A 14116-nucleotide genomic window follows, 5' to 3' on the forward strand; every position below is an offset into this window, starting at 1 on the left:
TGTAATCTGTGAGGAGGCCTGTTATAATTGAGTTATGATGTATCTCTTTGTTATCCTTTTTTACCCATAGGAATAAATGGGGAGCATTAATGATGGTTGTCCATGTAGTGAGATTGACTGGACTGTTACAGTGCCTGATATGTATAGCCAGTTTGCAGCTGCTCTGACTGTACAGTTTCTCCAAATCAATGTCCCTAGTGATAGTAGCAGCAACTCCAAAGAACCAGTGGCCCATGGGCTGGCAATTGTTCTTTTTATATTGCTATAAAAATGCCATTGATTAGGTCCTGTACATGGAGCAGAGTATGTGGTTGTTAATTCTAATATGTTTTCTCCAGTGGATACATTATAAAAGAAGATAGGTCCCCAGGCTACATATTTTGTCATAATGGGCCTGGCCTTTATAGTTTTACAAAATTGCCACCATCATTTTTCAGTTGTTTCAATATTACTTGTGCAAAGGCAAGTGTAGTTTATGTCAGCTCTGTCTATGATTTTTGTTACTTATGGCTGAACTTATATCCCAAGTTTCTACTAGGCCCATAGGGAAAGTTACATTAGTTTTAGTAAGATATATACATTTAGGAAATTTAATAGTGTTTTTTGTAAAGCATAAGGGGTGTAGAGTTGTTATAGATACACTTATTATCCCTTCTTTGGTTCCATCATGATTTCTGAAAAAGCATTAGCTAAGGCTGCCATTTGATGTGAATGTGTCCCTATGTTCTGTGTTGCTAGGGTCCATTTTTCTATACTACCATTTTTTACTGCATTAATAGCTGCCTTGCTTTCAGTAGTTGCTCCCTCATATGCCAGAGTCCATATCAGGATATCACGTGCTCCCCCATGATGGATTTTACTCTCCACTGCTTTGGTGACCCTTGTTAGCAATTCCACCCAAGCCTCATCAGCCTTTTGGAATAGCTTTTGAAGAGACTGGGTATCAGAGGTTAGTCCCTGCCATGCCCTTTGTGCACACAGCCTAACTTGATCATAATATTGAGGAGGCCCCCGTGCCTGCACTGCCACAGAGGAGTAATTGCCTTCTACGAGCATATCACTAGTAATGGGTACATTTGCTCTCTCGTTTCTGATAGCTTGTTGGTCACACTGGTCAGCAAATAAAGCCCTCCATTTAAAAAATTCCCCTGTGGACAGTGAGCAACGTGCCAAATTTTAAAATCCTCAGGACAGTTAAGGTTTTGGCAAAAGGAATCAAACATACTCATGGCTAGGTGGCCATGTGGTCCATGCTCCCGGACAGCATCCTGGAAAGACATTAAATCCTTAATGCTATAGGGTAGGTGAGTGGCCAGATTTTGAGGTGTAGGACTGACATTAACTGGGAGTGCTGTTGCATAAGGGTGTAGCCCTGGAGGGCAAGAGGGAGGAAGATATTCCTCTGGGGCCCATCTTTCTAAAGTCTCTAGGGCTTTATCTCTTTGTAGGCAAAGCTGTGCTGTTAGACTTGCCCAAGGGTCTTTGGATTTATTAGTCATTACCCAAGTCTGAGAAAAAGATTCTTTCTCTTCCTCTGTATCTCTTTTTTTGTCTTGTTTCTCCTTTTGTTCTTTTGGTTTCTGTTCTATGTGACCTAGGGCTTCCTGGATAGCCCTCATATTGGGCCAAAACCCACAGTGTAATTTAATATCCTCTTGTTTTGCTTTATCTTCCACATTTTGTAAAGCCTTCTGTCATAGCTCAGGATCAATAGTCCCTTCCGGGGGATCCATGGGTTAAAATCAAGTAAGGTATTTAAATGTTTCTGCAGATTGTCTTTTGAAATTTTAAAACCTCTCTGCCTAACTAATTCACCTACTAATGCCAAAAAAGGGCTTGAATGTGATCCTACCATTTTTTACCAGGGAGTTCCCGTACCTTATTTCCTTGGTAGCAGGCGTTCATCCTCCATTGTTCACCGTTCCAGTGGTGAGGTCCCTGAGGTCCCTTTAGCAGGGCCAAATGTCCAGACTCTTCTCTGATTGCAAAAACACTCAGGGAACAGATTCAGAGATCAGATTCAACTTTAATGTGTAATAAGCAGCAGTTAGATACTCTGTTTAGAGGAAGTTCAGCAGGTTCAAAAGTTTACTAGGTGTACAAGCAAGAATTGAGGAGGTAACACAGACGCCAGCTGGGCCCTAATGGTCAGAGTGTTTATGCAATCGCCTCTATTGCAAGCAAGGCTTTATTGCAAGTGAGCAGACTGCTCTACTTGTTTTCAGCCAGGGCAAGATAAAATTGCCTTAACTCTTTCCCTGCCAGACCAGTGTGGCTGCTTGTCTGGGAATCTTCCACAATTAATTATATCAGGCACAATGAGGACTGCATAACTTACCTAATTAAAAGAAAAAAACTTATAGTCCTGCTGCCAATGAGTGGAGCCCAGCTTTTACAGGAAATCCCTGGAGCATGAACTTTAGATGGATATGCTAAGGCATGACTTTGGGCCTTTAGTTTCTGGAGCTGTATCTTTTGCTGTCTGAACATTCCTTCCTTTGCTGATGTGTTGGGTGTTATTTTGTAGCAGGGAGGAGGACCAGAAAAGAAACAGACAAGCCTGTGTTCTTATAAAGTAGCAGGGAGGAAGGGATGGCATAGCAGAGAGATAAAATTTAAGGAATCTAAACGTGAACAGGGTCACATAGCACTGGGGGAAGAAAGTCATGTAGCACTAGGGTGAAGTAACCTATAGAATTGCTGGTAACCACAGATGGGTTAAATGTTGTTTTTTGCTTCTGTAACCTGCTTGCAAGGGTATATAAGGTGAGACCCTGTGTTCTTGGGGCTCAGCCTTTGGAATCCACTGAGTCTGTGCTCACACAATAAAACAATGCTTCCTACTGATTGCCTCAGTGACCCAAATCTCAGTTCAAGATTCCCATAACGATTTCATTCCAATGGTCAGAGAGACAGAGAGAAGAATACAAGACCTTTCCTAGAGCTGTAAAGAAATTCTTCCTTGCATGGAGAAATGGGGGGAAGGAGATAGGACAATGAGAAACAAAATGACTTAAAAAAAAAGCCCAAAACTTGTGTAACTGAAAGCAGTCTGCAAAGTAGTAAGTGAGTTCATTATTGGACTAAAACTATGGTGTGAGAATATTTAGGTGTCTGTTCCTGTTACATTACTAATATCCTAGGCATTCCTAAATACAATCAAGTTGGTAATTAAGATTAACCATCACAGATTCTAATAATGACTTCTTCTTACCAATGCAACCAAACTGAGCTCCTGCTCCTTCCCTGTCGTACATATCTCTGTGCTCTAAAAAAAAGCAGATGCCAGGTAACTGAGGATGTGACAACTCCATCAAATCCCTGCACAAACAGAGATGAACGAATACTAAAGCATACAATGAACACTCACAAATGTCGAGACACCCAGCTTTCTCCTTTCCCCGTGTTAGGGTACAAATGTTAGGGTACCTTTGAGGCTTGCAGCCCACTCAGCCTGAAACCAGCCATGGCTAACATGACCCAAGCCACCACTTACTGGAACAAAGGGAGGTGGGACAGTTTCTGGGAACAGGGACTGTTTCTGGTTAATCTTGCTAAAACGGTATGTGAGTCAATGAGTTGAGACACCTGGTGTTTACCAAATTCCTGATAAATAATCTTCAAGTAATCTTGCCCCACCACCAAGATGTGGGTGATATCAGAAATATGTGACCCCAGGGACCATAAAAATTGCTGTGTAACTGTGACTAATGTCTAAAAAATATAAAAGCAGCCTGAATTTTGTATTCGGGGTCCGTGTTGAAACCCACTGCATCGGGCAGATACCTGGACCCCAGCTGGCTGGAAATAAACCTCGCTTTGTGGCTTACATTATTGTGAGTGTCTTTTTGTTCCTCTGAGGGGTGGTCAACCTTGGACCCCAACATCTGGAGGCCCCAGTGAGATCTCAGCCCCTTCCTGAGAGGAACAAATGACCTCCAATACCGAGGTTTAATTGGGAAAGACCGCAGAAGGAGGATTGGCCACCTCCGTTTGGAGGGACTTAGAGTCCCCGTTTGAATTTGGTTGAGAATTCTCATTGAGTGGAAGGAAGGGGTTACAGCCCTGGAGGCTTCACTATTGGAAGTCGTGGGAGACATCCCTGACAGTCAGGAGCCACGCCGGCATCCTCAGTGGACGCCATTTGGGCGGTCTTTGGGTAAGGATCCAGAGTCTGGTGTGAATGGAATTGCGCCTGTGAGAGTAGTCTGGTTGACTGGCCGGTACTTGTGTATGTTAGAGAGTCCTGTGCAAATTTGTTTGTCTGCTGGAATCATCTCTTTTGTTCTTTGCTGTCTCCTCTGTCCATCTCTCCTGATCATCATGGGACAGGCTCAGGTAACTCCTAAGACCCTTCTGAGTCATTTTTCAGAAATCCGTGCTAAGGGACACAATTATGGCGTGAAAATTAAGAAAGGTAAGTTTGACACCCTTTGCTCAGCGGAATGGCCAACCTTTAATGTAGGCTGGCCTCCTCAAGGTACCTTCTCCTTGGACATGATTAAGAAGGTCTGAGATGTCATTAATAGACCCGGTCTTCATGGCCACCCTGATCAATATCCCTACGTCCTTATGTGGCAGACTTTAGTAGAAGACCCCCCTTCCTGGCTGCGGCCATTTATCCATGGAGCACCTACAGACCGGCCCGCAATACTGGCCATGCTGGGGAACACCCCCACTCCCGTTAATTCCCCTAAGAAGCCTATTCTGCAGGAAGACCCAACTCTCCATCCATCCTTGATAGACTTAGATTGTGAAGTAAATCCCCCACCATATGCCACTGCTGCGCCACTCCAGCCAGAGGCAGATGGCTCCTCTGAGCCTCCCCACTCATCAGCCTCCCCGTCTGCACCCCCTGCCCTAGTCTCCGGACCGGTGAGGGAACTCAGGCCCCGTAGGCAGCAAGAAGAAACCCCAGAGGAGGAGCCCTCCTCCACTTCCACTGGGCCCCCCATCCTCCCAGTGCAGGCCCTGGGTGGTGCTGGTCCCGATGGGAGACGCACCTATCAGTATTGGCCTTTTTCAAGTAGTGACCTGTACAACTGGAAAGCCCAGAATCCTCCTTTTTCTGAGGACCCTAGAGGCCTGACTGATCTGTTCGAGTCCATTTTGCATACTCACAGTCCCACATGGGATGACTGTCAGCAGCTCCTTAGGACCCTATTCACCACCAAGGAATGGGAGTGGATTCTCACTGAAGCCAGAAAGAATGTCCCTGGTGACAATGGGCAACCGACCACCCTGCCAAACCTGATTGATGATCGTTTTCCTTTAAACAGACCCAACTGGGACTATGGGACTGCAGAAGGTAGGGAGCATCTCCAGGTCTACCGCCAGACTCTTATGGCAGGCCTCCGGGTGGCAGCCCACCGCCCTACCAATTTGGCTAAGGTAAAGGCAATAATGCAGGGGGAAAATGAAAGCCCGGCCGTGTTCCTTGAGCGTCTTTACAGACAGTATACCCTCCTAGACCCACTAGCGGAGGTGAATCAGTCAGCTGTGATAATGTCCTTCATAAACCAGGCTGCCCCTGATATTAGGAAGAAACTATATAAGCAAGAAGGGCTTGGGGAGATGACTACCCGGGATCTGATGAAAGTAGCTGAAAGAGTTTTTAACACCCGAGAAACCCCGGAAGAACAAGAGGATAGAATCAGGAAGGAGAATCAGGAACTACAAGAAAGGATTCGGAAGGAGGACAGGGAACACCAGAGTAATGAAAACAAGAAACAGCAAAAAGAGATGGCTAAGATATTGCTAGCAGGAGTCCAGGGTCTGGCCGGACCGAGTTCTGGACAGACCGGCCCCACACGTCCCCGAAGAGATCGACCCAGGCTAGACCAGGGACAATGTGCCTATTGTAAGGAATATGGACACTGGAAGAAGGAATGTCCCAAACTCCAGGGTCGCCCGGGACCAAATAACAGCCCTAATAATGACGCCCAAGTCCTGTTAGCTGGAATGGACAGTGACTAGAGAGCACAGGACTCGGACCCACTCCCCGAATCTTGGGTAACATATATGTGGAGGGGAAGCCCGTGAGATGCATGGTGGACACAGCGGCCCAATATTCAGTCCTTAATGAACCTACTGAGCCACTGTCCCAGAAAATTAGCCTTGTGCAGGGAGCCACTAGATCTAAGGCATATCAATGGACTAGCAAATGTCAGGTGGATTTGGGCCGACATCAGGTGACCCATTCCTTTCTGGTCATTCCTGAGTGCCCTGCCCCCCTTCTGGGACACGATCTGCTAACTAAGGTGAGGGCTCACATTCACTTTGAACCGGACGGTATCAAAGTGACAGATGGACAAGGACAGCCCCTCCAAGTCTTGACCATGTCTCTCGAGGATGAACATCACTTGTTCTCCTTGTGGGACCCTCCCCCGAAACCTATTGAGTGGTCCCCTGAAATGGCTTATTGGATTCAAACCTACCCCCAGGCTTGGGCAGAAATAGAAGGTGTGGGGCTGGCGGAACATCGAGCCCCGGTAATAGTAGAGATCAAGGCTTCGGCTCAGCCCATCCAAGTCCGTCAGTATCCCATGTCTTCCAAGGCACAGAGGGGGCCCCTCACATAAACTGTTTCCTGGAGGCCAGAATATTACGGCCCTGCCATTCTGCTTGGAACACTCCACTTCTCCCCGTTAAGAAACCCGGGGGAAAAGACTATAGGCCAGTCCAAGATTTAAGGGAAGTAAACAAGAGGGTTGAGGACATCCACCCCACAGTCCCCAACCCCTATACCTTGCTGAGCCATTTGCCCCCCTCCCATGTTTGGTATACCACTTTGGACTTGAAAGATGCTTTTTTTAGCATAGCCCTGGCACCCAATAGTCAACACATTTTTGCCTTCAAATGGCATGATGAAAATACGGGAACCCCCGGACAGTTAACATGGACTAGACTTCCACAAGGTTTCAAAAACTCCCCTACTCTGTTCAATGAGGCTCTTAATCAGGATCTGGACTCATATCGCTGGAGCCACAGTTCCGTCACACTTTTGCAGTATGTAGATGACCTGTTCTGGCAGCTGCATCTGAAGCTGAGTGCCGGCAAGCCACTGGAGACCTCCTCCAGGAGCTGGGGAAGTTGGGCTTTCAGGCCAGTGCAAAGAAGGCTCAAATTTGTAGACAGTCACCTACCTGGGGTATGAGCTAAAAGAGGGAACCAGATGGTTAACAAATGCTATGAAAGAAACTATTCTCAGACTCCCTGTCCCCACCTCAGCTCAAGAAGTCTGCGAGTTCCTGGGGACGGCGGGCTATTGCCGGCTATGGATATTGTGGTATGCTGAACTGGCAAAACCCTTATACAAGGCAACTAAGGACAAGGCCCCTTGGGCCTGGGGACCAGATCAACAAAAGGCCTTTGAGGAGCTCAAGACTGCCCTCTTGAGAGCCCTGGCCCTGGCGCTGCCAGACCCTCTAAATCCCTTCACCCTCTTTGTAGACGAAAGAAGGGGGATAGCGAAAGGGGTACTAATGCAGCACCTAGGGCCCTGGAAGCGGCCAGTTGCTTATCTATCCAAAAGGTTAGACCCAGTTGCAGCGGGCTGGCCCCCATGCCTGCGGATCATAGCGGCAGTTGCCCTAATGGTAAAGGACGCAGATAAGCTCACTTTTGGGCAACATCTGAAGGTGGTAAACCCCCATGCAGTAGAGGGAGTCCTAAAGCACCCTCCAGGTAGATGGATGACCAACGTCCGACTGACTCATTACCAAGGGCTCTTGCTGGATGCTCTCCGAATCCTCTTCTCTGACCCGGTTTCCCTAAATCCGGCCACCTTGCTGCCAAATCCAGACCTGGAAGCCCCTCTACATGACTGTCAGGACATTATAGCTGAAATCACCCAAGTGCGCCCCGATCTCCCGGACTCAAACCTACCCAACAGTGAGCTGGTATGGTATACAGATGGGAGTAGTTTCGTCTTGGATGGGGTGGGTAAGGCGGGCATAGCAGTGGTGGACCAAGGTGGGAACATAATTTGGAGTGCCCTGCTGCCCCCAGGGACCTCAGCCCAGAAGGCCGAACTGATTGAGCTGGCAGAGGCACTCGAGTGGGCTGAGGGAAAACGAGTGACTGTTTATACCAACAGCCATTATACTTTTGGCACCGTCCACGTACATGGCGCCATCTACCGGGAAAGGGGTTTCATTACAGTGGAAGGAAAGGAGTTACATAACCTCCCGGAGATCCAGAGACTACTGACTGCGGTGCAGAAGCCCCAAGCTGTGGCGGTAGTACATGTTCCTGGTCACCAATCTGCCCAGACTCCAGAAGCTATGGGGAACCGGCGTGAGGACATAGCGGCCCGAAATGCTGCTTTGGCCTCCACAACCCTAGCGCTGACCTTACCCATGCCTGAGCTTCCATGCTTGCCACCGTGACCCGAGTACACCTTGGAAGACAAACAGTGGATCCAAGATCACCGATGCCCAGAGCCCAATCAGCAAGGCTGTATCATGATATGGAAGGGCAGCTGATCCTTCCTGAAAAGTTAGGACTGTTTCTCCTCTCCAATTTACCTCGAGCCAACCATTTAGGCAAGAAGAAACTACTCACCCTCCTCGAGTCGGCCCGCCTCAGGTTCCCGCATCAAACAGCCCAGATTCAAAGGATTGTGGACCAATGTGCCGGGTGCCAGGCTATGAAACCCAGCAAAAAGGGACTCTTACGTACAGGTACACGGGTACGGGGGAGGGTGCCAGGATGGAGCTGGGAAGTGAATTTCACTGAGGTGATGCTGGGAAGGTATGGGTATAGGTATTTGTTGGTTCTGATAGACACCTTCTCAGGCTGGGTGGAGGCTTTTCGTACAAAACGAGAGACTGCTCAGGTTGTAGCTAAGGTTTTGCTGGAGGAAATCATACCCAGACATGGCATCCCCAAAACTCTAGGCTCTGATAACGGTCCGGCTTTCATCAGTAATGTCCTACAAGGGCTGGCCCGGGCAGTGGGGACTAATTGGAAACTGCATTGTGAATATAACCCCCAGAGCTCAGGGCAGGTAGAAAGAATGAATCGGACCCTAAAGGAGACATTATCTAAATTAGCCATCGAGACTGGCAGAGACTGGGTGGCCCTCCTACCCTATGCCATCTTCCGGGTTCAAAATTCACCATATGTACATGGATTGACACCTTTTGAAATTCTATATGGGGCTCCGCCCCTCCCATTATTGTCCGAACCCTACCGGACCAAGACCCCAAATTACTTGGCCAGCTTAAAAGCCCTACAGGAGGTCCAACGTGAAATCTGGCCCATAGTGCATGCCTTGTATGAGACAAAGGACACATCAAACCCGGAACATGGCATTGTCCCAGGGGATTGGGTATGGGTAAAGAGGCACAGAGCCCGCACTCTGGAAGAAAGATGGAAAGGCCCTTACCTGGTCATTTTGGTTACCCCCACTGCTCTTAAGGTTGACAACATCAGGCCTTGGGTCCATCACTCCCACGTGCATCAAGCCAATCATCAGGAACAGAAAGAGGCTAGAGAGTGGACTGCATGGCGGCACCCAGATAACCCATTGAAGCTGAAGCTTTTGCGACCCCGGGAACATGCAGAGTCTTCAGGAGCAGCCATGGATGGGTTGGCTGGTCACTCTGATCTTGCTCAATGCCCAGAGCAGGAGCCTTGCAGAAACCAACCCTCACCAGCCCTATAAGCAAACCTGGATACTCACTGATGGGAAGACTTATACCACCCTTAATGAGACTACTCGCACTGCCCCCATAGGAACTTGGTGGCCGGAGCATCAATTCTGCTTCAGAGACATCAATCCTGCCTACAAGTCTACTGCCCTGGAGTCAGCCCGACGTTATGGTTTTTATGCTTGCCCCGGCCACAAAAAGAACAAGGACTGTGGGGGGATACAATACTCCTTCTGTAAGTCATGGGCATGTGTCACATCCAACGATGGTGAATGGAAGTGGGGGATATCAAAACCGGACCTAGTCAAATTTGCCTTTGTAAATGGGGTACCCTGGGGGTGCAGAATTCCGTCACCCACCCATAAATGCCAGCCCACAGATACAGATAGAATCAAGGTCACCTTCACTGACAATGGCAAAGAGGACACCCCCGGGTGGATACAAGGTAAGGTGTGGGGACTTGTGTTTTATAAATATGGTGGACACTCTGGCTCGACCGTAGTAATCAGATTAAAAGTTGAGCCCATGGGGTCATCGTCCAAAATGGTAGGCCCCAACAAAGTACTTAAGTCGCCCTATGTACAGCCACCTCTCTGACCTCGCACAACCCCAGTCCCTACCCAGCCTCACACAAAGGCTAGTATTAAAACTCCAGGACCATTAGGCACTGGCCCTCCCTTGGTGAAGCCCAGTCTCATGACCGGGTCCACAGACCCCCTCTGGAATCTGGTAAATGCTGCATTCCTAACATTGAACCACACCAACCCTAATATGACTACCTCCTGCTGGCTGTGCTATGATGTGAGGCCCCCATTCTATGAGGCAATAGGGCTAAATGTCACCTACGATATCTCAACTAGTGAAAACCCCACCCAATGTTCCTGGGGAGACCGTAAGAGAGGTCTGACCATACAACAAGTGAGCAGCCAAGGAACCTGCTTAGGGAAGGTGCCGGTGGGAAAACAGGACCTATGTTCTGTTGTAGATAACAACCCCACCTGGGGTGATGGTATTAAGTGGGTAATTCCAAAAGGCAATGGATGGTGGATATGCTCACAGTCCGGGCTCACCCCTTGCCTATCAACTTCTGTGTCCTAGTGGCTGTGCTGCCCCTCATCATCTATCATTCTGAGGAGAGCCTATATTCATACTGGAATACAGGAACAGGTGAGAGAAAGAAGAGAGAGCCTATTTCTGCATTAACCATTGCTACCCTACTTAGCTAGGGGTGGCTGGGGCAGGAACCGGCATAGCCTCCCTGGCTACTCAACATAAAGGGATGTCCTCGCTGTGTGCGGCCATAGACGAGGATATAGAGAGGATAGAAGCCTCCATTAGTCACCTAGAAAAATCCCTTACCTCTCTATCTGAGGTAGTGCTTCAGAACTGACGGGGCCTAGACTTATTGTTCCTTCAGCAGGGGGGAATATGTGCCGCCTTAGGGGAGGAATGTTGTTTTTATGCTGACCATTCAGGGGTAGTTAGGGATTCTATGGCTAAAGTGAGGGAAGGACTGGCAAAAAGGAAATGGGAAAGGGAAGCCCAAGAAAATTGGTTCGAAGCTTGGTTCAATAGGTCCCCCTGGTTCAGTACCTTGGTCTCTACCCTGGTGGGCCCTCTGGTCATACTACTGCTTATCTTAACCTTTGGTCCTTGTATTCTGAATAAGCTAGTGACCTTCGTGAAAGATCGAGTTAGTACAGTCCAACCAATGGTCCTGAGGCAGCAATACGAACAGTTACCTAGCCTTGAGGATGTTTACGCTCATCGCCCAGATGAGCATGATTCCTCATTATGAACAACTAAAGGGGGGAATGTTAGGGTACCTTTGAGGCTTGCACCCCACTCAGCCTGAAACCAGCCATGGCTAACATGACCCAAGCCATCACTTACTGGAACTAAGGGAGGTGGACGGTTTCTGGGAACAGGGACTGTTTCTGGTTAATCTTGCTAAAACGGTATGTGAGTCAATGAGTTGAGACACCTGGTGTTTACCAAATTCCTGATAAATAATCTTCAAGTAATCTTGCCCCACCACCAGGATGTGGGAGATATCAGAAATATGTGACCCCAGGGACCATAAAAATTGCTGTGTGACCGTGACTAATGTCTAAAAAATATAAAAGCAGCCTGAATTTTGTATTCGGGGTCTGTGTTGAAACCCACTGCGTCAGGTGGATACCCAGACCCCAGCTGGCTGGAAATAAACCTCGCTTTGTGGCTTACATTATTGTGAGTGTCTTTTGTTCCTCTGAGGGTGGTCAACCTAGGACCCCAACACCCGCACACTCCCAATAACGCTTTCTACCTGAGGGCACATCTGTAGGTATCTTTCTCTCCCCTTCCTTCTTTAGTCCTGCAGACTCAGTGGCCTCCTTTGTCCTGCCTAGCTCAATTTTTGGCGGCACTAGGTCTTGAACTCACGGCCTCGCGCTTACTTGGCAGCCACTCTGCTACTTGAGCCACTCTACCAGCTAGCCAAACCTCTGAACAAAGTAAAATAGGAACCTTTGGCTCAGGGCCGTCTCACGACTTCAGGGTCAGTGTACAACTGCGACGAGAAACCGGGAGAAAGCCTGGGCAGGAGGGGCGGGACTTCCGTGCTCACCGGCGTCCGCTAAGGGCAGCGTTCCGACTGCGCGGAGAGGCCGAGTGGAGGCCCGGGTGAGAGCCAGATGCCGCGGACGAGCAGTGGATGCGCACGGGGACGCGGAAGAGGGTCTGGCATAAGTAAGGAGGACTCGCACAAAGCGGAAGGGGTGCAGGGAGCAGACGCGGAAAACGGAAGGGGAAGTCCCTGCTGCGACTTCCAGGGGCTCCGTGTGCTTAGAGACTGAGCTAAGGTGGCACTTTGTCATCAGGAAGAGAATTCTAAAATGTCGTTGAGGACTGAATGCTGACTCCTTGGCAAGTGAATCCCAGAGAACCATCGGCTGGACTTCTGGTTCCCTGCCACGCCGCCCTCCGCCGAGCTTTGGAACGGACGCCGCCCCGAGCGCCTCGGACCGACGTTGCGAGGTATGGGGAGGGCGGTGGGAAAAAGGAAAAGTGCAGTGGACGTGGAGTAATACCGCCTTTTACCATCGGCAGAAGGATAAGGAGGCTCGATGCAACGCACTAAATTTCTGAATACTGTCAAAGCCGTATGCTAACTTAGGTAATGATCCTTAGGATCGCTAAAATTGTCTGTGTTAAATTGTCTTGCTGAATTGAAATTTTTTTATGTCACTTTTTTTCGTGCAGTCGCTTTTCCAGCAATAAAAATGAACGACCCAATCTTGGCATGGGGTCCTTTATTCTAGGTTAGTTTCCTTTATTCCTTTCTCCCCTCTTCCAGTAAAAAAATGTAAGGCTTCACACATACAAGGGCCACAAATGTAAGAGATTAAAACCGTAGAGAAGTTACTTGTTTGGAAGGACTGATAGGTCTTCTAAATCAGTTCTCTTTTCTTTCTAAACTTCCACATCTGAAAGCGTAATGTATTACCTGCTGTTCTAGATGCTGCAAGTATGAAGATAAACACCATGAGTAGGAATAACAGAAGACCCCTTCTTTTGAAGACTTGGCACTCTCTTGGTAGAGATAAGCTTGGGGAGAGGTATAATTATGAAATCTACTGGGCAAGGGCGGGGCTAGTAACAAAACAGGTGATCTTTTCTTGACACCTTACTGGGTTCTGACATGAAAGATCAGTAGATAATTAGCTGGGACACAGGCAGTGATTAGCATTCTAGTAAGGAAAACCGATTTGTGAAGAGGCATGGAGTTAAAACACGGTGAGTTATGAAAATAATAAGCAGGGTAAATGGACAGTTGGGTTGTGGCTAGAGTTTTAAACCTCTGTGTGGAATTTGATGTTTAAGAAAATTGTTGGCGTTTTCTCTTTGTCCAGAACTGGTCTAGGCACTGCAGATGCTTTCTTGGCAGTTAAGTTTAGTGGGACAATTTGGTTAAAAAGTACTCATGGCAGTGAGTGAGTTTTGGCAAGAGATTTAGATGTTGAGAGTGCAGAGAGTTAGGAGACTTTATGTAGTCTAGAGTGTCAGGAGATGTCTTGGAATTAGGAAGAAAAAGGTGTAACAGGCAGATCATATATATGTCAAAATTTGGAATGACAAGAAAGCTGAAGGATGTGAGGAACTGAAGGTTGTTCATTTTGGCTATGTGTGGGAGAGGAACTTTGTATTTAATCCTTTTGCAGGAGAGATACTGAGAAACTTTAAATGTGGAATATCCTGAATGGATTACAAGGATATTCTGTGATCTGAAGTGTGAGATTTGTTATCTTACAGACTTTAGGAAAGCAACTGGCAGAATAAAAGATCTCCAGCAGATCAATAAGAAACAATTAAATAGAAAAAAATAGGCAAAATGTTTGAATGGTACTTTACAAAAGATGATGTGCACGTGGAGGTTAGGAACAGTGCATGGTGGTGTACACTTGTAATCCCAATACTTG

At 47.8% G+C, this 14116-nt stretch overlaps 2 protein-coding genes across 5 annotated transcripts in view; both read left to right on the forward strand.

Annotated features, from left to right (window-relative positions):
* Echdc1 (ethylmalonyl-CoA decarboxylase 1) overlaps positions 1-14116 on the forward strand; it is a 106827-nt gene that overhangs the window by 55164 nt on the left and 37547 nt on the right. Inside the window, exons 1-2 of one of the 4 annotated variants that reach the window (XM_074075200.1) lie at positions 12535-12674; positions 12747-12813. The exons of 1 other annotated variant lie outside the window; for it this stretch is intronic. Coding sequence is in view for 1 of the 3 variants with exons in the window: in XM_074075191.1 (XP_073931292.1) it covers positions 13418-13433 (16 nt within the window). In the remaining 2 variants the exon portion in view is untranslated. Of the gene's footprint in view, positions 1-12534; positions 12675-12746; positions 12814-13036; positions 13434-14116 lie in introns of those variants that run through there. 2 more of the 4 variants (XM_020163653.2, XM_074075191.1) reach the window with 2 other exon arrangements.
* On the forward strand, positions 7191-12189 carry LOC141423444 (uncharacterized). Its single transcript, XM_074075153.1, has 2 exons — positions 7191-8684; positions 9425-12189. Exon 1 carries the CDS (start codon positions 7191-7193, stop codon positions 8388-8390), a length of 1200 nt encoding a protein of 399 aa, XP_073931254.1. The 3' UTR covers positions 8391-8684; positions 9425-12189.

This window comes from Castor canadensis, chromosome 1, assembly GCF_047511655.1.
Source record: "Castor canadensis chromosome 1, mCasCan1.hap1v2, whole genome shotgun sequence".
Classification (NCBI taxonomy): domain Eukaryota; kingdom Metazoa; phylum Chordata; class Mammalia; order Rodentia; family Castoridae; genus Castor; species Castor canadensis.

Coding starts and splice junctions, on each gene's coding strand:
- LOC141423444 (XM_074075153.1), top strand. CDS start 7,191: ATGAAAGAAACTATTCTCAGACTCCCTGTCCCCACCTCAGCTCAAGAA.